The 26883-nt window shown below is 38.0% G+C and overlaps 1 protein-coding gene across 2 annotated transcripts in view; it reads left to right on the plus strand.

The window, feature by feature from the left end:
• The window catches only part of WDFY2 (WD repeat and FYVE domain containing 2), a 159219-nt gene that overhangs the window by 108902 nt on the left and 23434 nt on the right, over window positions 1-26883 (plus strand). For both annotated transcript variants that reach the window (XM_023536685.1, XM_011370336.2), the window contains exons 4-6: window positions 1062-1116; window positions 9701-9851; window positions 16689-16801. In XM_023536685.1, coding sequence (XP_023392453.1) covers window positions 1062-1116; window positions 9701-9851; window positions 16689-16801 — 319 coding nt within the window. The remainder of the gene's footprint in view (window positions 1-1061; window positions 1117-9700; window positions 9852-16688; window positions 16802-26883) is intronic.

Raw genomic sequence — 26883 nt, forward strand, 5'->3', positions numbered from 1 at the left:
ACATATTAAGATATTTTCTAAATTATTCCTAATTTAAAGAACTCAATATATAATTAACGTAGCTTTATAATACAGTAGTGCCCCTTTATCTGTAGGGAATATGTTCCAAGATCCCCAGTGGGTACCTGAAACCACAGATAGTATTAAATTCTGTGTTATATTAGTTTTTTCCTATATATATACCTGCAATAAAGTTTAATTTATAAATTAGGCACAATAAGAGATTAACAACAATAATAAAAGAATAATTATAACAATATACTATAATAAAAGTTACATGAATATGGTCTCCGTCTCTCAAAATATCTCATACTATACTCACCCTTTTCTTCTTGTGATGATGTGAGATGATACAGTGCCTACGTGATGAGACGAAGTGAGGTGAATGACATACATGAAGCACACACACACTCACCTTTCATGTGTCCCCTCAAAGAATATATACAATGTGTCATATAGAAATTGATTTTGAATAAATTTGACACCCAAACTAATCTCATCAAATTGAAAGGTGCCTTTCACATATTCATTTATTCAGCATTTATTAATTACCTACTGTGCCAAGGTGCTGTGCCAGGTGCCCTGAGGATACAGAGAAGAATAAGATGCAGCCTTAAGAAGCTTAGAGTACAGCGAAAGTTACCAATATTAGAAATAAATCTTTAAAATATTTATTTCCCTAGTAGAGGATTGCCATCTATTTGGTCACTGGCCAGAGCCTTGCAAAATTTCAGCCATGGCATCATTGAAAGGAAAGTAATTTAAATCAGGTTTATCTTCAAAATTCATCAGTATTCGGATTCTGAACTTGATGCAGTTTCTTTTCATGCATACGCCAAATATCAGCTTCGAGTCATAGGTAAAAATTATGATAATTGCATTGGATCACAGTTATGATTATTACTTTTAAAGAAGCACAAAAATGCCAAGTTGATTGGCAAAATACTAATGTGAGATGTAATTCTGCGGTGATGTTTGCTTTACACAATCTGGTTTTACTGAAACATAACCATTCACTTAAAGAATTTCTTTTTGCTTAATATTTTTCTTCTCTTTTACAGGAATTTATTTTATCAGAAGATTATAACAAGATGACTCCTGTGAAAAACTATCAAGGTAGGAATGAGAGCAGTGTTTTTATTTACCTAGACCTTGAAATGTTTCTTGATGGTTTCCACTGTCATAAGAGGGGCTTTACTTTACAATAGTCAGGGGGAGCAAAACAGAACTCTGAAGTGAATATTATCCTAGTTTTAGGATTAAGATTGCTGAAGCCCAAATAGGTTAGGTGACCTGCCTACGGCCCTATATCTAGTAAGTGCAGAGCCAGGCCAGGTAGGTCAGTGTGACACCAGAACCCACAGCCTTTGTCCTTTGGCTTCCTGCTATATACCATACTGCCTTGAAACAGTGCAAGAGACATAGAGGGTAGGGCCAGTGTTAAGAGTGAGCTGCTTTACTCTTAATGAAATGGGGCTCATTTCATTAAATGTTTTAAAAGGCTCAGTCTGATTATACTGCCTAAGGGAGAGAATTATGGTTTTATTATGTCTTTCAGCATTGACAGCATACCATAGGCCATTTTCATCATATGGATCAAGAGTAATTTTTGTTAAGGATTTCTTTATCCAGACCAACAGTGTCATGGGATCAGAACATTAGAGGTGGACTTTATAACACTTAGAGCTCATTTCATCCAAATCTCTTGACCTCATTCATTCTGCGTAGTCATTCAGCAGCCTGTTAGGAACTGAATCATGTCAACAACTGTGTGAGCGGGCTTAGAAGCACATCCTCCCTCTGTCAGGCTTTCAGATGAGACCACAGCCCCATCCCACACCTTGCTCATTCTATCATGTGAGAGACTTTTCAGCAGAAGCACCAGGCAAAGCAGCACTAAGATTTATGATAACAAATGTTTACTGTTTTAAGTCAGTAAGTTTTGGGGTAATTTGTTACACAATAAGAGGTAATACACATATATAATGTGATAAGTACAAAATCTTATTTCTTTTATCTCCTGGGCACTGTTCTAATATTAAGGTGACAGCCACTTTACACTTTGGATTCATGCAGAGCAGTCAACTCAACTACCTCAACAGTTCTCACTTGAGTTGTTATTAGGCTGCATCTCTTGTACTTTTAAAGCTGTTTCTTGTTTTGTTTTATTTTGTTTTATTTTGTTTTTATCTTAAATGCTTGACTTCACATTCTGTTATCATCTCATTTTATTTAGTCCATCATCTTAGCTTATCAAGATATTTCGAAATCCTAGTTGTCATCAAATTTATTAACTCTCCCTTTGTTTTGTGTTTTTCTTAAATGTATAATGCTAAAATATATCATCCCTATGTCTTTGTTAAAAATAATGATTGGCCTCACAGATGCAAAAATGATGATCGTATCACTAGAAACCACTCTTTGTATGCCATTATTCTTTGGATCTCTTATATCCACCCAGGTGGATATACATGTAACATATCAAAATATAGCTCATTTGTTCCCATTTTGTCTATAAGAGGTTTATTTAAAAAATTGATAACTAAAGGACTGAATAAACTCTTTCACCACAAACACCTAAAGAAATGGTAAAATGATACTTTCTTTTGTTTTTTTGTTGCTCTTTTTAATGCAGCGCTGCTAAGCTCATGAAAGAAACAAAAGGAAGATTCCTATGTGCTAGAAGCAAAGAGAAAACACAAAGCTCATAGTGCTGTACATATGACCTGACATTGCAGTTGTCCTGCAGAAATAAAAAGAGCCACTAATAGCTAGAAGCTTTTGCATGAATGTTCAGCTGGGGGACCTGAGATGAGGCCTAGGGTCTGAGTGAGATGGGAAATGCAACTGAGATTTCCATATAAAGCTGAAATCCATAAAAGGTTATAACCCCATGAAAAAGAGAGGAACAAAACTCTCCACTTAATTGGCTCAGAAAATCACAGGGAAATTTATTGCTCATCTCAAATCTGGATAGAAGGGAAAAGTCTCTCATGATAAATCAAAATCCTAACTAAAAACTTTTGATCTTAAAAGTTCTTATCACAAGAAAAAAAAGTGTATGTTAGGTGATAGATGTTAACAAAACTCTTTGTGGTAATCATTTCACAATATATACATATATCAAATCGTTATGTTGAACACCTTAAATTAATACAATGTTATATGTCAGTTTATAAAAAAAGAAAACTTTTGGATTTGGAGTACAGATTTAAACCAATTGTGTGGTACTAGAAGCTCCAAATTAGGAAGTTAATGTAAAAATTGTGCCAAGAATCTTAAATAATGACCAACAACCATTACATCTTTTAAAATATTTTTTAAAATCAGAGAAGGTATAGAAACCAGAAGAAAATAAAAAGCCTATTAAAAAAAAAAGGCAAATTTTTTAAAGAATCAAATAGAATTTTTAGATACGAAAAATTAGTGAGTAGATTAGACACAGTAAATTAGTGAAGTGATAGATTTGATGTCAGTGGAACAACATCTTTAAATTACTGAAAAAATAGAACTGCCAACATAGAATTCTATACCCAATGAAAATATCTTTCAGAAATAGAGGTGAAATAAAAATTTTTTCAGATATAGAAAAACTGAAAGAATTTGCCATCCATAGACCTGTACTAAAAGAAATGTTAAAGGACATCCTTCAGGAAGGAAGGAAGTGCTGTCAAAGGAAAGTATGGATTTACACAAAAGAATGAAGATAGAACACCAAACGTGACAAGAATTTCATGATAAGAACTGCTGTCACCCTCTCTGAACCTGTGAGAATATTGGTTTCGGCCCAGTGATATCCAAGTCCACGGATGCTCAAGCCCCTTGTATAAAATGGCACAGAACAATAAAATACAGTTTGAAGATCGAAAATACTATTTTTGATCAGTGATTGGTTGAATCTGCAGACGTGAAACCCATGGATACAGAGGGCTGACTATATTTATTGGGAAAAATCCACATATAAGTGCACCAGCACAGTTCAAACACATGTTGTTCAAGAGTCAACTGTATAAGGTTTATTCTTATTATTCAAGTCTCTTTAAAAGACAATTGGCTGTTTAAAAATAATGACAAAAGAGCATGATGTTCGTAATATATGTAAATTTAAAATGTATGACAATAAGAGAACAAAGGCCAAGGGGTGGAGAGAAATGGAAGTATACTATTGTAAAGTTCTTAAGCTATACATGAAATGATATAGTATCACTTAAAGGAAGACTGTAAATTAAAGATGTATACTACTAGCCCTAAAGCAACCAATAAAATAATAAAAAGCTACAACTCAGAAACCAACTAAGGAGATAAAATGGAATCATAAAATAATTCTTAGTTAATCAAGAAAAAAGTAAGAGGGAAAGAGAAAAAGAACAGATGGGGGGAAAAATAGTAAATTTAAACCTAACCAAGTTATCAGTAATCACAGTAAATGTATATGATCTAAAGCCAACTAAAAGACAAGACCATCAGATATAATGCAAATGAGAGACCCAAATATAAACTACCTATAAGTTAACTACCTTAACTATAAAAGCATAAGTAGGTAAAAAATAAAATGATGGAAAAAGACATACTATGCAAACACTAGTTGAAAGAAAGCTGGAGTTGCTCTGTTAACATTAGTCACAGTAGGTTTCAGAGCAAAGATTATTACCAGGGATAAAAAAGATCATTTCATAAAGATAAAGGGGTCAATCCCTCAGGAGGGCATAACAATCCTAAACGTTTATGCACCTAATAAACATAACTTTGAAAAGGGGAAGTAAAACTTCATGAAATTTTAGGAAGCTAAATAGACACATTCATAACTATAGTCAGGAAATTTAATATTCTCAATAATTGATAGAACGTTTCAATAATTGATAGAATAAGCAGGCAGAAATCAGTAAGGTATAGAAGACTTGAATAACACAGAGAGCCAACTTGTTGTAGTTGCCATCTATAGAACATTACATTTAACTAAAGCAGAATATACATTCTTTTAAAAATGTACACAGAACATTTATCAACGTAGACCGTATTCTGGGCCATAAAACAAGTCTGAGTAAATTTGGAGGAATTCAGTCATGTAAGGTAATGTTCTCTGATCAAAATGGAATTTAAGTAGAAATCAATAATAGAAAGATCTCTAGAAAATCTCCAAATACTAGGAAGCTAAATAACCCACATCTGAATAATCTATGGGTCACAGAAAAAAAAAGAGAAATCAAACAGTATTTTGAACTGTGAACATGAAAGCATAGTATCAGAATTCATGAGATGCTGCTAAAGCAGTACATAAGGGGAGAAGAGAAGAAGGCCTCAAAAGTGACCTCAGCTTCTTCATCAAGAAACCAGAAAGAGGAAAAAAAGGAAACAGAAGAGTGGTCATAGCAGAAGTTCATGAAATAGAAAATAAAATAGAGAAAAAATCAATGACACCCAAAGCTGCGTTCTTTTTTGAGAAGATCAATAAAAGTAATAAACCTCTAGCCAGACTTAACAGAGACAGAGAGAGAGAGACAGAGAGAGAGAGAGAGAATACAAATTACCAATATCAGGAATGAGAGAAGTGCTGTTATTATAGATCTAGGGATACTTAAAGGAAAATAAGGAATATTATGAATAACTTTATGCTAATAAGTTTAACAACTTTAATGAAACAGACAAGTCTTTGAAAGATACAAACTGCAAAAGGTCACTCAAGAAGAAATAGATAACCCTAATAACCCTGTATCTACTAAAGAAATTGAATTTATGATTAAAATCTTCCCACAAGGAAAACTCCAGGCCTAGGTGCGTTACTGGTGAATGATTTGCCAGAGATTCAGGGAAGAATACAAACTCTATACAAACTCTGAGAAATTGGAGAAGTAAGAGATTTCTCTACTCATTTTATGAAGTCAGCATTATCTGATACTAAAACTAGGCAAAGACATTGCAAGAAAAGAAATTTACAGGCCAACATTCCCCATGAAAATAAATGCAAGAAATATAACCAAAATTTTAGCAAATGAAATTCATCAATACATAAAAAGGACCACGTGAGGTTTATCCCAGGTTTATACCCCCCAGAAAATAAAAGCAGGGACTCAAACATATTTATTTGTATATCCATGTGCATAGCAGCATTATTTACAATATTTAAAAGGTGGAAGAAAATGTATATACGTACAGTGGAATATTATTCAGCCTTAAAATGAAACGAAATTCTGACATATGCTACAGCATGGAAGAACCTTGAAAATAATATGCTAAGTGAAATAAGCCAGTCATAAAAAGACAAATATACTTCGTAATACCACTTAAATGAGGTACCTAGAGTAGTCAAATTTATAGAGGCAGAAAGTGGTTTTCAGGAGCTGAGGCGGGGGCAGGGGAAATGGGGAGTTAGTGCTTAACGGGTACAGAGTTTCTATTTGGGAATATAAAAAAGTTCTGGAGATTGGATGGTGGTGATGATTATACAAAAATGTAAATGTATTTAATACCACAGCATCATACACTTAAAAGTGGTTAAAATGATATGTTTTGCATTTTGTTTATCTTACCACAATAAAAAAGAAGTTACAGTTGTAAATTGCTCAGTATAGTACCTGAAACATAGTTCAGTGGTTCAATAAATACTCATTCCTCTCAAAAATAGGAGGGGGACTAGTTTTGGCAAGGATGTGGAGAAATTGGGACCCTTATACACTGCTGGTGGGAATGTAAAATGGTGAAGCCACTTTGGCAAATAGTTTGTCAGTTTCTGAGAGTTAAACATAGTTACCTTGTGACAATATTTATACTTCTAGCTGTGTACTCAAGAGAATTGAAAACCTGTAGTCACACAAAAACTTTTACACAAGTGTTCATAGCAAAATTATTCATAACTGCCAAAAAATGAAAACCTAAATGTTCATCAGTGGATGAATGGTTAAATGGATATGTGGTATATCTGTGCAATGAATTATTATTTGGCCATAACAAAGGAATGAAGTACTAATACATGCTATGACATGGATGACCCTTGAAAACATGCTAATAGAAACAAACTAGACACAGAAGACTGCACATTGTGCGATTACATTTATATGAAATGTCAAGAATAGAAGAATCTGTCGAGACAGAAAGTAAATTAGTGGTTGCCCAGGGAAGGGGGAGTTGAGGATATGGGTTTATTTTGGGGATGATGGAAGTGTTCTGGAAATAGAACATTTTCCATGATGATTGCACAACATAGATTGTGAACATACTAAGAACCACTAAATTATACATACATTCTAGAAGGGTTTAAATGGTGAATTTTATCTCAATAAACATTTTTTTAAAAATCAGTGATAACAAAAACCAGACAATTACAAGAAAGGAAAACTACAGACCAGTGTCTCTTCATGAAATAGATGTAAAACCCTGCAAAAAATACTAGTCAATCCAACAATGTATAAAAAGAATTATATACCCTGACCAAGTAGGATTTATTCCAGATACGCAAAGCTGGTTCAACATTAGAAAATCAGTATAATCCATTATATCAAAAGACTAAAGAAGAAGCATCGTGTGATCATATCAACTGATGCAGAAAAAGCATTTGTTAAAATTTGACACCCCTTCATGATAAAAATTCTTAGCAAACTACGCATAGAGGGGAACTTCTTCAACTTGATAAAGAAACATCTAAAAAATCTATAGCTAACATCATACTTAACTCTGAGAAAATAGATTCTTTCCCTTAAGATCAGGATCAAGATAGAATGTCCTCTCTCACCATTCCTATTCAAGAATATAGTTAAGCTTCAAGCCCAGGTTTTAGACACTTAGTGATATGTATGGCTCTTTAAAGGGTTTTTTTTTTTTTTAATAAAAGAATTCTGTCACCTGAGAAACAGTATATGTTTGAGTTTTGGATTTTTGTTTTGTTTCTTCAGTAGTCATAGGCAGCCTGACAAAGAGAAAGAGAACCAGCTTTGGCAGAAAGACTAGGATTTTAATTTTAGTTTCATCACTCATTGATTGTGCAGCTTTGAACAAGTCACATAACATTTTTACGCCTCTGTCTCCTCCTCTGGCACATAATGGCAGCTCAGAGGGCTAACACCCCATATCTTCTGGGCTACTCTCATCCCTTTGGATTTAGAAAGTGATAGGGTCAGAGGCCTCTTTAAGAGAAAAAGGGGCAAAGTTCTGGGGGCCACCTTCTGCCTAAAATATACTTGGGTGCTCCTGGACCCATTAGAGAGTTTGTTTTTATTCCATCATTGATGGAACTTGAATTAGACATCTCGTGACACAGACATGACAAGATCTTAAAGAGTTTCTCCAAGAAGTCACATCTTTCAGTTAAAGACATTTTGATCTTGATGGTGGCTGATATGCTGAAAGGCAAATCTTCACTGTAGAGAAGTCATAATATTATTGCTTCTGTACCCCTTCTATATCCCTTTAGATTCTCCATGCTTAAAATATCGGATTTTAAAACATCAGGCATTTGTTGAAATGACTTCTCTGTGGGGGTATTTACTCTGGTTTTGACTGTATTATTTGATAGCCAATCTAAAAGGGTCATCTTGCCACGGACAGGTTGTATCTGTAGAAGGACACCACCCACCTTTGTAGGGTCATTACAATAACTGAGATCATATATTTAAGTATTGGCACTTGTTAGGCACTCAGAAATTGGCAGGTGATGTTGTTGTTGCCGATGGAGCTGCATTGATCCGTCTATACTGTGTATTTTCATGATCAAAACATGAAAACATGTCTTCTCTATCAGTGCATCGCACTGATGATGAGTCTACCCTCACCCACCAGACTGGACTAGTGAGGTCCAGGTTCCAGTATGCCAGCCTTTGTTTATTCCTGTCAGCTCTGTTCAGTGGCCACAGACCCCCTCTACCTCACCCCTTAGAACTGTGTAATAAGACGAAAGCAAATATTTTACTGATTTTATTTGGTAGTTGAGAAGCCACGAAACATTGTCCAAGCTCTTCAACTTTATTGTGCCCCAGTTTGCCCTGAAAATGAAAAATATGTAAAATAGGGAGATGGGGATGGTGACATGAATAGTTCCTTCTAACTCTGAAATCGTGTGATGCAGTAATTCTGTGATGATGTTGTTCTTGTGTATGAGCAGCCCTGGGAAAATTGCTGTCATGACTACACATATGTGTTGTTTGACGTAAGAGACATTTCATCCTCTTTTATTTAGCACTCGGGACTAATTCCATCCTCCTCTCTAAGCGTTTGATGTCTTCCAGAAAATTGATGTACAACCTTGTTGTAGACTTATCAGCCAGACTTTATCCAAAGAAGAGTAATCATCCTTACTTATTTTAAGCTTAGATAAAATGACTCCAGTGACTTTGTTACAAGAACATTGTTTCTAATGTGTTTTGTAGTCACACTGAATCTGATTTTTCTAGTCCAGCAGCTCTAACATGTCTCAGAGTAGTGGCCCAGGCCCTTCAGTAACGGGATCCCTCTGAGGTACTAATTTTTGGGTTGATGGAGGCAGGACAAAAAAGAGCAGTGGGAAGAAATGGATCGTTTTTAAAAAGTCATATAAAAACTTAGATGTACCCCTTACAGGGGCACATCCCAGCCACTGATGAGAGCCCCTGTTCTAGGCTGTTTTTGTTTATTTTGGGAGTGGGGAGAAGAGAACCTGCACCTCTGTGTCCCATGCTTTACCAGCCTCTTTTAGGATACTTTATGGGTTGTTTTCTTTTTTCTTGGTTTCCAGCGCATCAGAGCAGAGTGACGATGATCCTGTTTGTCCTGGAGCTGGAGTGGGTGCTGAGCACAGGACAGGACAAGCAATTTGCCTGGCACTGCTCTGAGAGCGGGCAGCGCCTGGGAGGTTATCGCACCAGTGCTGTGGCCTCGGGCCTGCAGTATCCTTTGCTGGACCAGATTCCTTGGTGGGAACTTAGCTGTTGGCTTCTTTCTTTCATGAAAATTTGGGGTATGTGCAAATTGAAAGTTTTTTATTTGCTGACTTGCCCTACTGATTAAGATGCTCATAGACTTTCCTAATGCGCAAACCCTCATGTAAGAGGAGTAAAGTGAGGTTCGTTCTTTCGCCTAAAATAACAGATCCTGCTGAGCAGGTTGCGTTCTGCCATGACTCAAAGTCTGACATTAGATAGGACTCGGCCCAGACTGTGAGCCTCAGCTGTCGGAAGGAATTATGGAACGTGGAGATAAAACCATCACTGAAGTACAGTCTTTTATTTTTGTACATAGATAGTAAGGTTGTGCACACTCCCATTGGTGCCTGGCAGAAGCACCACAGGATTCCTATTCATTTTAAAAACATTTGAGAGGCTACCATGTTACGGGCTTTGTTCCAGGTACAAGACTTTTCCAGGGTCCGTAGAATGATGTTAATTCCTCTCTCCCAAGTTTCTAGGGTCCAGGTGCTCTGTGTGAGCACCTGCTAATACTGAGTGGTCCTCACTAGGCTCCAGGGAGCATGGGCTTGACAAGTATGAAGGCTATGTAGATGATGCTACCATTGAGAGGAGTGAGGAGCCTTGGCTTTCTTAATTTAAAAAACATAGAACTCTTCATTTTCTGGCAAAGGAGGAAATAGATGGAAATAGATCGTTTGTCAGCCAAAGCAGACAGAAATAGTAAGACTTGCTTTCAGATTTTATCTCTTTTGTAAAATGCCTATTCAGTGATTCTCTACAACTTGAAAAAGTATTTTGCTGTGTCTTTGTGGATGTGTGGCAGTAGCTGTATTTTTTGTATGTATAGGCTAATGTCACGCTTATTTTCCTCGCTGAAAGGGCAAGATGAAGAAACTAAGAATGGCCTTTATGGATGGTTATCAAAGTGGCACATTACCAAGAAGACCAGAAGCCAGGGCAATAAGGAATGGAGAACAGGATCACCTTGTCTTTGAGAGGGTGATGCCACCTGTTAATAAAAGAAACTCTAAAGTTTACTTTCTAAGAGCCAGTTCAGACAAGCCTAATGCTTGAATTGAAATACATGATCCCTCTTGCCAATAGAGTAATAATTTTTATAGAGTTAGAGCTGGAAAGACCCTTAGAGCTCATCCACTCAACTCATTTTACAGATGAGTCAGCTGAAGCCCAGAGGGTCACGTGCCTTACGTGCGGCTCTCCGCACAGGTGTATGTAGCAAAGTCACTGCCAGAACCCAGGTCTTCTACTTGGACCACTATTTCCCCATTATACTTCATTACCCCTTTGAGAGCAGAACTAATGGCACCGATATAATTTGTTCTTAATACACCAGCTCCTATATCATTAGCCAAGCCAAGGAATATAGAAAAAATACCGATCTTGCCTTTAAGAAGTTTACTTTTTAGACTATCTGAAAATGAATAATGAAACACAAATACACAGAATTGAACTTGTCTTCACTGTGGTGGTCTTTGACTGTCTTCAGGCATCTCTGAGTCATCCTCATTTTTCAGCTGCTTCGCTTGGCTGCACCATGCAGTTTACCCAGCATAAAAAACTGTGTGATTGGATTCCAGAAGCCCTTGTGTATGTGTGGAAGCCTGTGGCTTCATTTCCCAGCATCCATGACTGTCCAATCTAACCTTGCTATTCAGGCAAAGAGGAGCTGCAGTACTACAGAGAGACAGGCCCTTCCAGAAGATTTGCTCACCTCCACCAGCTCCATCGCTCCAGCTCTGGTTTTGGAGCCACAGTGCTAACTCTTACTCCTGGGAGCACATACATTCCTGGTGGTTTGCCAGTGCTGCACCCTGATGGCATAACAGCACTGCTTTTGCCAGAGCGTCAGCCAAGAACCATGTGGCTTTCCCAATGCTGGAGGTGTTTCTTTGGGAGCTGCCTGGTGCACAGATTGTTAACAGGCAGCCCATACAGTATTGGAGTTCACATTAAAATCAAGTTTTTAAACACATTTCTCATGGAAACTCTCCACTCCCCACCTCTCTTTCTTTTTCTGCTACCTCACATACTGAGTTTTTTTGTTGTTGTTGTTTTGTTTTGGGTTTTTTTATTTGTTTTGTTTTTTCATAAAGGAAGGAAGAAGCAGATCTTGGACACTAGTGAACACTAGTGGTCTAGATAAGAGACTTCTACACATGAACTACTTCTCGACCATCTCCACCTCAGACAGCCATTCACCCAAGCCAACAAGTGACAGAATGAATCATATTAAATTCAACATTTTTCTTTCTTTTCAGGCCTTTTATTGAAGAGTAAATATGCAATGAAAACAACCAAAATTGAAGTAGAGAAATAAAGGAAGACAAAGAGACTGACCAGTTTACAAACTAAATTATCAATTTCTGAATAACCTCAAAATCTTTCATTGATTTGGCTAAAGATATGAAGCTTCAAATATTAAGTGAACTATAAAACCAACAATAACAGTAGTAATAATAAGGCAGAGAAGGAGAGGAAAAAGAATAACTTATATTTGCAGTCCCTGAGATTTTTCTACATGTTATTTTGTTCATCAAAACAGTAAGATGAAGTAAAAAGAAAAAGACCTAATTCTCAATTTTCACAATGTAGAAACTAAGGCTCAGAGAAGCTGAGATAGCTTAGTGACTTTCTTGAGGTCACATGACTGTTACCTGGAAGCACCAGGACTATGGCTTAGGAATCAGTCTTTCGGCGAGTCCTCTGCATGGCTGGGTACAGCAGGATGGCAGTATCTCCCAGAGATCCCATTGCAGGTCAGTGCTAGGAAATAGAACTGTTTACTTCCTCACCCCCTTCATAGTCTGTAAATTTGTGAATACTTTAGCCTCACCTTTCAGTCTTGTCATTTGACCATGATTTGATCACATGTTTCATGCTTCCACAAGAATAATCCAAGTACTCTTCATTTTAAGATGCTATTCATGTTGGAGGTAGTTTCAAGATGTCACCCTATGTAGTAAAATGTCTTTCCACCAAATAGTCTCTTAGATCTGTTCATATTCAAGGAGAGTACTGAAAAGCTATTATCTTGATTTTTCATATTTCCTCGTATCATACTTAATGCCAGTCACTCTGGCTGTGAGGTTGTACTACAGTTTTATTTCAGCCTTCTTCCAAATAACTGTAGTTGAGTTTATACATATATATTTTTTAGAGAATTCTATTGTTTTCTTGCAATTGTAGAGACTGTTGTATATCAAAATAAATGTTTTTTCATCTGTGTTCTTATAATTAATCAAGATAAATTTAAGGTGATCTTGTTCCATATAAATCTTAATTTTGTTTTAGATATATCTACTTGTTTGTAGAGTATAACTTTTCTTGAGACAGGGAGAATTTGTTATGCCTTGTTCTTTACTTTTTTAAAAGATATATTATGAAAAATATCGAAACATGTACCAAATTGGAAAAAAATAGTATAATGGACACTCACATACTCATCACTCAGATCCACTATTGATTCTTTTGTCCCTTTCTGCTTTCTGTCTCTTTTTCCTGGAGCATTTTAAAGCAAATTCCAGACCTTATGTCATTCCATTCTTACATACTTCTAAAAATTATGGATATTTTTTTCAATAACCACAGTGCTATTATTCTAAAAATTTATAGTCTTTGATATTGTTAAATGATCAATCAATTTTCAAATTTCACTTAATGGTTTCTAAAATGGTTTTTTGCAGTGGGTTTGTTTGAAATTGGATCCAAACAAAGCCCACAGTTGAGTAAGGTTGTCACATCTCCTCAATCTCTCAATCCAGAGCAGTGACCCCAGCCTTTCTTTTAATGCCACTGTAAAGGCAGTTCTTCTATAGACAGTCAGTTCCACATGCTGCATTGATCTCTGCTTCCTCATGTTGTCATTTAACCTTTTCCTCTACCTACCCATATCCCATACATTTCTGTAAACTGAAAGTGCCTCTGAAATCTTCATTCAGTTCAGATTCAATTTTTGGTAAGACACTTAGTAATTGTGCTGTTGTGTTCCATATTGCTTCATAGGAGGAAGCACGTAGTATGTGGGATTGTCACCCTTTCAGTGAAACCAAGATTAATTAGTGGTTCAGCTGGTGACAGCCATTCCCTACATTGCAGTCCTCCCATAACCCTTTCATTTCATGGTTTCATCCATTGCTGATCTTTGCCTAAACCAGTTCTTCCACTGGCATTGCAAAATGTTGATTTTGTAATCTTGTCATTTCTTATACATGTATTAGTTGGAATTCTGCTATAAAGTAGAACTTTACCTCATTTAACTAGGGCTCTTTGATTATCCTGAAATACAATTAGTACAGGAAAAGCAACATAAATTCTTAATTATTACTTTTTAATTGCTCATTTTCAGATAGAAATTTAGTGTCCTGGTTACCTCCAATAGGCATCTTTTATTATTATTATTTTGAACATCATTATAAAGTCTTAGAGTTTGTTTAATAATATATTAAGTGTATTTTAATAAATTGGCTTTTTTTTTTTTTAATGTTCATATTGTCTCATCTTTGGCCAGTAAGATTCATATTGGCTCCTCTGTCTTTTTGGCACAACCCATAGCCTCTGAGAGCTTCCTTGCTTTTTGGCACAACTGTCTTAAGCTCATCTTGTACCTTCCTGTCCCAGCCCTGCAGTCACCTGCTTCTTTTAGTGAGATATTGTATTCAGAGAAAGCTAGGAGATATATGTGTATATTTTTTTAAAAAAATAATCAGTATATATAATATTTCCAATTCAAATTTAACATTAGAAGATTTTTACTTCATTTTTGTACTTGATTCTTTTGCCTTGGGCTGAAAATCTTGGTTCCTAAAACAACATAATTCCTTACTTATCCTATAGTATGTTTAAATTGTTTCAAAATAATAATAGTAATATTATAATAACAAGACTACTGAATGACATTTTAGATTTCTTTGCAGTTCTCTCTGTCCTTAGAATATATTATACTTACAGTCAAAATACTGTGTTTTGAAGTCACTTGAGATCTTTATGTTAACTACATGGCTGTATCACCAATAGTTAGGTTTATTTGTTTTAAATTTTATTATCAGTTTGAGGGGTTTTTTTCCTTTTAATTTTATAAATATTTTTAATGTGTAAAATAATTACAAGATTGCGAAGTGGAAATTATATAACAAGAGAAGTCCACAACTGTTCCTGTCCCCTCAGCTGTTTCTCCCTTCTCCATAAGCAGCCTTTTTTGTTAGAGCTCAATTTATCCTTCCAGTGCTTCCTTTTCTAAATATGAGCACACACACACTTATCTTTGCATTTCCTCCCTTTGTTACATAAAAGTAGTATAGCATATAGACTCTTACATACCTTGGCTTTTTTTCCCACATAATAGTATATCTTGAAAGTTACTCCATGTCACTTTGTTTATGGTATGGAGGTCTTTTTTTCCCCAGCTGCTTTGTATTCTATTGCATGGACGTATCATAGTTAATTCAGTAAGTCTCCTTTTGTAGGACTTTTGGGTTATTTTTAAATTTTAGCTATTGCAGTAATATAGAGTAAATAGCCTTAGGCATGTGTCATTTTGGTTTTTTTTGCCAGCGTTTCTCTGGGATAGGTCTCTGGAGGTAGGATTGCTAGCCATTATCCACCAGGGAAAGCTCCCTAGAGACTTAGCACCTTGGATTTTTACTGGATACTGTTCACTGTCTGTTGGCAGCCTCTGCCTGGCATGTACCAAACTTCCAGAATCCCAGAAGGAAAGCAGGTGTTTGGCATAAACCATGTTGTTTGTACAGTTAGGGCACAGTGAGCCACTCTCATCTGTTAATAGCGGGGACCCTCCTGAAATCCAAGTTCCCAGGTGCCATGGCAGCCTCATAGACAGCCTTTCAAAGGACAGCAGTGAGCCCTACTAAGTCAATTCCTTTTTACACAGCACCATTTTTCATTTCTCAAACTATCCATCCATAAATTTTGCCTATTTTTCTATTAAGTTTATGATCTTTTTCTTCTTGATTGCTCTTTTTATGTATTAGAGATTTGGGCCTTTCGTGACATAAGTTGCAAATATTTTTTCAAGTTTGTCTTTAAGGTTTGCTTATAGTATTTGTCATCTGTGTTTTTGAGTATAAATAGTGTTTTCCACCCCAAAGTTATAAAGGAACTCTCCCATCTAGAACTTATATTTTTAATTTTTTACATTTAGATCTCTAATTCATTTGGAATTTTTCCTGGTATATAATGTGAAATACAGAGCCTATTTTATTTTTCCAAATGACTGTCCAGTTTGTGCCAGTATCCTTTTTTTAATCCATCTTTTCCTTATTCATTTGAAGAACCACCTTTATTAGACGTGTTGCAAATTTCTGTATGCTTTTGGGTCTCTTTCTAGACTTTCTATTCTATTCCATTGGTCTGTTTGTTTATATACACACCAAATCCACACCTTTAATTAAAGGGACTTTATAACATATTTTAATATCTGGTAGGGCTAGCCTTCCCCTATTACGTAACCACATTACTATTTATTTTCAGAGTATTTCTAGCTCTTCTTATTTATTTTTCTGTATGAACTTTAAAATTAACATATCTAGTTCTAGGAGAAAACATGTCGGAATTGTTATAGGGATTATATTAAATTTATCATTTCATCTTTATCATGTTGAGTCATATTGTCCAATAAAACTGTGTCTTTCTTTCATTTTGTTATATCCACTTTTGTATCTTGCAGCATTATGTCCAGGTTTTCCTCATAGGGGATTTGCACATTGCTTTTTACATTTATTTATTTTTGTAAATCCCTCCACTTGATTTTGAGAAACAATCCTTAATGCTTCATGATAGATTCGATGTTGAAACCCGGCATGTGTTTATTGGTGACCATTCAGGCCAAGTAACCATCCTCAAACTGGAGCAAGAAAACTGCACCCTGATCACAACATTCAGAGGACATACAGGTGGGATTGAAAGCAAAATCTCCATGTGCTACTTGCTCTCCAGTGAGCTAGCACCTGCTGCATGTTCTGGTGTTCATATGACATGTTGTGAAAGTGACAAGGTACTCTCTGGGTTTATGCAAAGATACACATACACATAACTGATTTCCGAATGACTCAGTAAGATATAATGTCAAAAATTTTCTTCATCGATCCAGACAAAAGAAGAACCAATCTTTTTTGAAAATGTTGGTGACTAATTCTTTATCATGTTGCCCTGGAGAAAGCCAATGTTGGCATATGTTAATGAGACATTGTTTGAGACTGTATGACAACTGTACAAACCCCATTGGACAGCTGCCTCAGTCTGTCATTGCCATCCATGGAGCAAGGAGATGGTGTGCAAGAGATACTCCCAATTCCAAGACGAATGAAATGAAATCTATGTTTATCATGGGTAGCCATGTTGCATAAAAAGGTACAAGTTCCTCTTTAACTTCCCTTCCTTTTGGGTTCTATTCAGTTTAAAACCCAAGGCCCTTTTAATGTTACTGGTCTCCTCAGGTTCATTTAAACAAGGTAATATAAAATATCCACTCTTAACTTTTAAAAGACTTGAGTAGGTGATAATAGTTAAATTTTTACTAGTATTTTTAATATGTGATGTTGACTCTGTGGAGTGAGTCACTGCCTGTTTTCATGAATCCTAATGGGATTTTGCATCTTCTGCAGATAACCAACCCATAGTTTAGTACAGCTCAAGGTTAATGCTGAGTTTAGACATCATAATAAGAATAAAAGTAGGTGAATGAGGATGTAAAATGAGATAGTACCTAGATCATAATGGATTTTCTAAAGAGAAAAAAAGGAATGCAGTTAAAGAGAAAATTGAAACCGGGGGGAAAAGAGTCTTAAAAGATCATCTGCATTATCGCTGCCTTTGGGAGGAAAGACACACAGAAACATCCCCTGTGGCTGGGCCCCAGGTCCTCCTGATCGGATTTCTCTTTTTAGCCACCTATACCCTAGCCAGGAATCTTAAACATCTGTGTTTCACTGCTAACTTCAGTGTTGTAATCTTTCACTTCCCTAAACCCACTTGCTCTTGCCTTTGTTGAGAAGTCGGGTCCTTGATCCTTCATTCCCCAGGTCTCCACCCCATCTCTCCTTCCTTCCCAGTGGTGCGTCACTTCAGCCACATGCTTCCCAACATGCTCAGCTCAGGGTCCCCTTGTTCTTCCTTCTTGGTAATAGACCCTCTACAGATCTTCAGTACACTCCTGCCATTTCCCTCAACAGCTTTCTCAGACCTTCATCACTCTCCCCAAACCCCTCCTCCCATCCCCCATCATTCTCATTCAAAGAAAAGTAGATGTTATCAGATAGAAGCTTTTAAAAAAATATTTTTCTTGTCTACCCGTATTCCCTCCTCAACAGGCAAACTTCTCCTCTGTTCCCTCCTCACCTCTTGCCCTTCTGCCCTGTCCTGTGGCCCCAGGCTCAGTCTCCTCAGGGTCTCCACACCAAAAGTCTTTCTCTTTTCTCCCTTTTGACTAACTTATTCTTCTCAATTTATTAACATGCTAAAGTTTCTTGTCTCTCTGTTAAAAACAAACAAACAAAACAAATAAAACCCCTCTCAATTTCATGTCCTGTTGTAGCAACTTCTATCTTATTTTCTTAATAGCAATGCTTTGTCCTTTTTAAAAAAATTGTGGTAAAATATATGTAATCTAAAATTTATCATTTTAATCATTTTTAACTGTGCAAGCTCAGTGACATTAAGTACATTCACCTTGTTTTGCAAAACTGAAGTTCTATACCCATTAAGCACTAATGTCCCCCTTCTTCCCAGCCCCTGGTGACCACCTTTCCACTTTCTGTCTCTGTGACTTTGAATACTCTGTACCTCCAATGAGGGGAATCATAGTATTTGTTGTTTTGTGACTGCCTGTTTTCACTCCGCCTAAACTTTATGTTGTAGCAAATAGCAGTGCTTTTTTAAAAGAATATCATTTTCCCAGCTGCTTCAAATTCTTCACCTCCTATTTGCTTTCCAGCCACCTACAATTTGGCCTGTCTCATCACTCTGCCTAAACTGCCCTCACAGGTGGCCAGTGGCCTGCTAAATCCAGTGGACGTGTTTTAAGCTATGTCCTACTTAAACCTTTCAGCAGTGTTTTACATTATGGCCATTCTTTCCTGCTTGTATCTGCCCTCTGTGGGCTTCTGTGACACGTGCTTTCCTCATTTTCTTCTGCCTCTCCCAACTGCTCTTTCCCATCTCCTTTGTGGTCTCTTTGTGAGTTCTGCCCTGGACCCACCTCCCTAGTTGATCTCAGCCAGTGCTCCCAATCACAGAAATAAAGGCACAGTCATTGTCCTCAAATTCTACACAGCCCAGTGAGAGAGACAGAAGCTAAACAGTAATCCTAGTGCGTGGTGGCGAGCGCAGTGGGGAAGCAGGTACCGCGTGCCTCCAGGAACACAGAATGGGCACCTAGCTTGGGTGGGAGTGGGAGTTAATCAGGGAAGGCCTCCCTAGGGGAGATGTTGCTTGATTTAAGATCTTTGGGGAGGAGTAAGTGTTGAGTTCATGAAAAAGCGAGAAGAACATTCCAGGCAGAGCAAACCAGCATGGTGGCGTGGAGATTTGCAAGTGTGGCTCTCTTGGCAACTCTAGTAACTCTTTTTGGTTAGAACACTGAGTAGGAGGTGGGGGACAGCCAGAAAGGAAGCTAGAGTCAGTTCGGATTACTGAGGCATTACCCTGATGTCAGTAAAAAACCATTATAGAGTTTTAAGCAAAGACGTTAACCTGATCGGATTTTAAGAGGTAGTTCTGGCAGTAGAGTAGGACATGTAATCGGAAAGCCAGCACCTCAAAACGTGGCAGTGGTAATGGAAAGCGAGGAGTAGACAGACCGAAGGTAACATTTATGCAATGAGCTCAGCAGGCCTGGCGATGGACTGGCTAGTTCCCAGATTTGGTTTGGCGGAGGTGGTATTGAGCCTGATCTTTTGGCTCGTTAGTGGCCAGGAGTTCACCATGTGGTGGCTGGTAGGAGTGCTCTGAGTTCTGTATTGTTGCCTCCAGGTCAGAAAAAAAGGGTAAGTAGCTACTGCTTACCGCTGTGTGGTGAACCAGATGGGGCCCAAGGGTTTCATGTCTTGAGAGTTAGTTCTAATATAAAATGTTACCTTGACATTGTGTCTTGTCTTTCTTAAAATATTTAAAGCATTTTCGTGTGATTTTATCATGAGCTGTCTTTGAGGAAGACAAGACATGGCCCAGAAAGGTCACTAACATGAAGACAAATGTATCAAGTCACATATTTAACTTGTCATTATTCTTGGCAGTAGTATCTACCCATTGCCAGTCTGGCTACAGCACAACTTATTTATTTAAAGCTGGAGCAAGGACCTCTAAGAGATTCTATGGGGATTCAAACATTGTCGAGCTCTTCCTATGCAGTAGACCCATTCTGGGCCCTGCGAGGTCGCAAGCTTGGCCAGACACAATTCTGGAAAAAGGGGTTTTGTAAGGATTAGATTAGTCTCCTCACTCCCCTACCTCCCAAACATAGACCTTAAGATGAACCTAGATCCGTTACAGTGATCTTTAGGGTCTCATCAGTCCAGATCCAAACTCAGAAGCAGACAAGTCTTTGGTGTATGTACAGAGTCATAACCATTCACCCAGCACTCTTGGTTATAGTACAGAAGGTCATATAAAAATATGGGTTATGATGGAATCGGCCTAATAGTCATACCCAGAGGCCAAACATAGCATTTACTAATCCATGGGGACTTAGGAAACTAGTTTTATGTTCTTATGCTCCCTCTGCTGGTTTTATTTTTGGAGCTAAATGCCAAGTATCTTAGTTCTTTGCTATTTCTGCAGAAATTAGAATGTAATTCTGATTTCCAAAAAGTCATACACTGACTTGAATAAAGGGAGAAAAAATCAAATTTTGACCATTGGAAATTCATAGTATTAATAAATATTTTTTCTTTTACTTCCAAAATTTTTTTTGATCAGTTTAAACATATTAGAAACAGGATGGCTTGAATGTAAATCTGCCAAGCATACTAATTAATGAAAAATTAAATACAGACTTTTTCATTAACTGTTAGGGGAATTATTGAAAATAGCTAACTATAACAAATTACTAAAACAGGGAAAGGCATATTTAGTGCAAATACAAAAATTCAAATAAAACATAACTTTTGTTTTCAATGGTGGCTTTCAATCAATCCAGTTTATATAAAGTGTAACACATGCTTATTTTCATTAAGAATCAGTCAAGTCATTAGCTCTGTATATGACGGTGCTGGATTACATAGGTGAAACAAGCATAATGCATGCATTATTCAACTTCCAGTCATAGAATACAAGCATTAAACCAGTAATTGCAGATAATCGGAGTGTAGCAAGTGCTGTGAAGTCCTGATGTCATGCGTAGGCTGCATTGGAAGCAAGGAACAAGAGGGCTTCCTCCCGTCCGTAGAGTTAAAGAGAGGCTTACAGGGAAGTGGTGTGTAAATGACACCCTAGGGAGAAAGGGGAGATACCCAGGTGGTGAGAGCACTCCAGACTCCAGATGTGTGAAGCAGGTATGAAGCCTGGAGTGGGAAAGTGTGAGCAGCTGAATGAAGTCAGATGGCCCACGCGGGGAGCCAGGGGGAGAGGAGTAGGGTGATCTGCCCGGCAGTGTTCTCACGCAGTGGGGAGCCGACTGGGGTGGAGGGTAAGCTAGACGGGAACTTGGTTTCCATTTTAACAAATGACTGACAGCAGTGGATAGTGGATTGAGTAGGGACAAGCATGGGTGTGAAGAGACCATTTAGAAGGAAGGCATCTGCTGGAGTCCTTGAATAGGTAATCCTCATTTGTGCTAGGGGGACAACAGCAATTTGGGGCGGAGTGGCTCCCAGAGCACTTGCGTGGACAACGATCCCGTTTACTGGTTTGAGAGAGACTGTCACCGTGCTCTAAACTGGACATGACTAAGAAATGCCCCTGGGGAGGTAGCAAAGAGACAGCTGGATGTCTGTTTTTGGGTCTCAGGAGGAAGGTGTAGCCTGGAGATAGAGCACATTTAGCTTTACAAAAACACTCATCACTTTAACCTAGAGCAAAGTGCAGTAACTGAAAGGTCAAATATTTTATCCTGGAGGTTTCATGGTCCGAGGACTTACTTAGACGACTCTGCTTTAGTCACGTTTCACCCACACACCTTCACCTGGCAGGGTGTGATGAACCGCTCTTGGTCACATTCTAGTACTGACAGACCCAGCAGTTTCCAGCCCTGATTTTGCAACATTCCGTGTAGTCATGCTTTTGCAAGATATGTTGTAAAAATCTCCAAAAAAATTAGTTCACTTAGGATTTTGGTAATGTCTTAAATTTCTAAAAATGTTTATACTCTTTGATCTGGTTCCACATTTGGGGATTTCTTCTAACTAGTCAGAAATGTGCACAAAGGTTTATGTTTCAAAATACTCATTTTAGCAAGACTTATAATAGTTAAAAGTTAAGAAAAATCTAACAAGTGGAATAAGGTATCATGTATGTGTTGGGATATTATGCAGCCTTTAAAAATTACATTTATGAAAGTATATAATAGTACAGATAAATTTTATAATGATTAAAAAAAAAACCTTATTTTTAAGAATGAATTCCTTTATGGTAAAAATTATTCCATGGGTCACCTTGTGGAGGTCAAAGGTACGGAGAAGCATATAATGAAACATTGAGGGGGAGCGGAAAGATGAAGTAATTTAACGTGAAGTCAAACAAAATGGAAGAAATGATTTCTGTCATTTAAAACATCATAAATCCTGAAAACCCACAACCGTTGCAGCCCCTGGCTCTCGTTCTCCTAGTTATGGAGGGCGAGGACGTGCCTGAGTGTGGGACTGAGGAAGAGGTGCACGTGTCTGCGCTGCTCTGGAATGCGGGCTTGGTAAAAGAAGGCGGATGTCTTCTCCTGTTGCTAGAAGTGTTTGGTAGAAAGGATTGTTCATTAGGAAGCTCTGTCCACTGACAGATGCAAAAACCCACCTGGGAGGGAAGAGGCTTTTTAGTTAGCTGCTTTTCTCTCCAGCCCCCGGTGCCCCTCCACATCTCTTACTGCACTACCTTTCTGCTGGCCCCCAACTCCGAGGCCCTGCCAAATAAATGCCTCTGTAATGATGCTTTATTGCTCTGGTTTATAGTTCTACCATTCCTCTCTGCCATCCATTCAACAGGCCAGGTGAGCAAACATTTATGGAGCACCTGTGGTTTACCAGGGACTCTGCACCATACTTGAATACAAACATTCAGAACCTTAAGCATACTGTAGGGACAGATTTTTTATCTAACAAAATTTGATGTAGTGGCTGAGTGTTACAATAGAGACACACATAGAGATAGCATCCTCTTGAAGATTGGAGTGTGCTGGGGAGGCTTCCTGCAGGAGATAATGCTTGAGCTACACCTTAAAGAGGGAGAAAAAGTTATTTGGGTCGCAAAAGGTAAGACTTGCACGCCAGGCAGAGGGCATAGCCACATGTCCCACCAAATGGCTCCACCAAACACAATGTACTAGCCCTTGTCTTCAGAACCTGGCCCATTATCTTATTGTACATACGTGTTGGTGTAGAGTCTGAGCCTTATTTGATTTGATTATATCTACAGAGTTAAGCATGGTGCCTGCCATGTAGAAGATGCTCAATTCATGCTTATTGAACTTTACAGTTTATAAGCCAACCTCCAATAGACCCATTGTTAGGACATTTACATCAAGCTGGGATGGGACCCTGAAGTTATTTGTTTCCCTCCTCAGTCTCATCCTTTTTGTCTGCCCTTCAGCTTTTCCTTCCATCTTTTCCACTCTTATTGAAGCATGGTGCAGTACTCTGAGCCTTGAGATGGTGTTCTTTATACCCTGACTGTCTTTAATCTAGTTATCTATTTTCTCTTCCTGACTGTGTTAAGAACTTCCCTTCTCAGCTCTGGCCTCTTACAGCCAGATGTAATGTGGTAAAACAAGAGATCGTTCTTGTTTGTAAAACTTTACTCGATCTAATAATGGCTGGGAGAGCATGGGAACAAGCTGGTCCCAGCCTGAAGGCTGACTTAACAAAGGACACTGTTTCAGAGATGATACAGATGAGGTCTCCTGCAGTAAAATCATAGCTAACATTTATTGAGTGCTTCTCATGTGCTAGGCACTATTCTGTATGCTTATATTAATTTATTTAATCTCAACAAAACTATTATCCCTATTTTAAAAATGAGACTTCTAAGGCAGAGACATTAAATAACTTGCTCAAGGTCACATATCTAATAAAAGTAGAGCTGGAATTTGTGCCTAGAATCTGATTCCAGAGCTTACGTACTTACAATACCATATATAAACATCCAGTTTCTTTAACATAAACCATCCTTATCCCACAGTCACTAACGAAGGCCAGGGGGTCTTGTGGTGCAATGTTTGTTGATATGGGTGTGTATTAGCGGAAATTGGAAGGTATTTATCATGTGGCACATAGCAAGTTCTATTTAAGAATTTCCATGTTCTGACAGGATGAACAACCTAAGTTTTTGATTAAGTCAAATAAGCCTTTCTAGCTGTTCTTTTTACCAGTGACCACCATTATTTAAATCTGACACACGGCTTTAAAGAACCTGAGCCACCCATATTATATGTTGTCTCAGTCTGTTTGGGCCACCGTAACAGACTACCATAGGCTGGGTGGCTTATGAACAACAGACCTTTATTTATCACAGTTCTGGAGTCTAAGTTTACGATCAAGGCATTGGCAGATTCAGTGTCTGGTGGGGTCCACTTCCTGCTTCATAGGTGGCTGCCTTCTCGCCCTAGCCCCATGAGGTAGAAGGGAGTGGGAGAGCTCTCTAGGGTCTCTTTCATAAGGGCACTGATCCCATTCATGAGGGGCTCCTCCCTTACGACCCAGACACTTCCAAATAATGGGGTTTAGGTTTCAACATAAGAATTGGGGGCGGGGGGAGGACACAAACACATGTTATATAGGGGAAGTCATGCATTTTTCCTCTTTCTCTTTTCTGTCCCCTTCATCCTAGTGGCTTAACCAGGCAAGCAGGACCATCTCCAGAGCTTCTCCTTCAGATGAGCATTCTCTGACCTGAAAGGTGTGAGTAATAGAATAGATGAAGGCTATCCCATAAGCAACACTGGTTAGCCAGAAAAGTGAGCGGTCATATGCCTGTTTCACATGCCAAGAACAGAGACCATTCATTTGTATACTTACTCCTTCAGTCACTTGGTATCTGTCTGTGCTTATCGAGTGACTACTTTAAGAGGTAGACTTCTAGGTCCTGGGGATGCAGTGGTGAATAAGCCAAAAACTCAGCCTTCCTAGAGCTTATATTCTGTTGGAGCAGTAAACAGTAAATAAATATATAACATATTGTTATGCTTTGAAGAAAAAGAAAATAAGGAGGACAGTGATAGTAGTGGTCAGGGAAGATATCTCTAAAGAGGTGACATTTGAGCAGAGACTTGTGTGAAGTGACAGAATGGGCCAGTGATAATCTAGGGGGAGAGAATCACAGGCAGAAGCAACAAAGTGCAGAGATCCTGAGGTGGGAACGAACCTGGCATGGTAAAGGAACATCAGGCAGACCAGTGTGACTAGAGCAGAACAAGTGAGGTGGAAGAGGGGAGGTGGGGAAGCCCCACGACAGGGGCTGGAGCTGGATCATGAAGGGCGTGGAAGGGCACGGACAGGACTTTGAGATTTACCCTGAATGGGATGGGAACCAGAGGAGTGGGCTGAGCAAGGGGTGTCGCAACCTGCCTTTTGTTCCTCGGTGATCACTGTGGCTGGCGGGTGGAGAAGACGACGGCAGGAAGCGAAACCTAACAGGAGGCTGTTATAATCGTCTTAGGCTTCTTTTGCTTTGCTTTGTGTTTACTTTTTGTTTTGAAATAATTTTTGACTTTAAAGAACTTGCAAAATAGTAGAGAGTCCTGTCCATCCTTTACCCATATTCTCCAAATGTTAACATTTTTGAAAATTACAGTACAAATATCAAAACCAGGAAATCAGCAGTGATACAATACTGTTCTCCAACCTGCAGACCTTATTCCCGTTTCCCCAGTTATCCCACTAACATCCTTTTCAGGTTCAGAATCCAACTAGAGACCACATGCTGCATTTGGTTACGATGTCTCCTTAGTTTCCTTTAACCTAGAACAGTTCTTGAGTCATTCCTTTTCTTTCAAGACCTTGGCATTTTTGAGTACTAGCCGCAATGTCCCTCCCTTGTAAAATGCCCCTCCATCTGAGTTTTCTCATGGTTAAATTCAGGTTATGCATTTTTGATACCACCACAAAAGTGATGTTATGCTTTAATTTAGTGCATCAGGGAGCGCCTGATACTGATTTTCCCAGTTACGGGTGATGTTAACTTTGATCATTTGATTAGGGTATGTGTCTCCACTTTGATCACCCTTTATAATTCATAAGTATTTTAAAAGGAAATACCTTGAAACTGTAGATATTCTCTTTCTTATTATATTTTTGCCCAATTTTAGTATTGCTGATTCTTATCAGAAACAAGTATTACTGTGATGCTTGCCAAATCCTGTTTTTTATCATAATTCCTTCTACACCTTTTAGCTGGAATTGTACTATAAGGGAAAACTTTTCCCATATTTTATTTGTCTATATTGTAATAGGCCGAGTTCTTATTAATTTCTATGTGTGAGGCTCCTCTACTACCATTTATTTATCTTGTTCAAAGTGTCTCATATTTGGCTATTGGGAACCCCTTCATGTTGGGTTCTGTGTCCTTTTCACATGTCCTCATAATTTTTTAAGCACATCTTAGTTTTTGGTGCCATATGGTGTTCCTGACTCAGCTTAATTGCTCAATCCTAGAATATACATACAGTAGTTTCAGAATTGCTAACCTATATAACTCACAGCCCTATGAAATATAAACCTGGTAACTAGAGTGCTATTTATTTAACCTTATTACCATTTTCCAAAGTTACTTTTGTCACTTCTCCCCTTACCCTCCTTCAGTGCGGTTGTATCATTCGTTTGTAATGCAGCTAGGTTCT

This window comes from Pteropus vampyrus, unplaced genomic scaffold, assembly GCF_000151845.1.
Source record: "Pteropus vampyrus isolate Shadow unplaced genomic scaffold, Pvam_2.0 Scaffold167, whole genome shotgun sequence".
Lineage (NCBI taxonomy): Eukaryota > Metazoa > Chordata > Mammalia > Chiroptera > Pteropodidae > Pteropus > Pteropus vampyrus.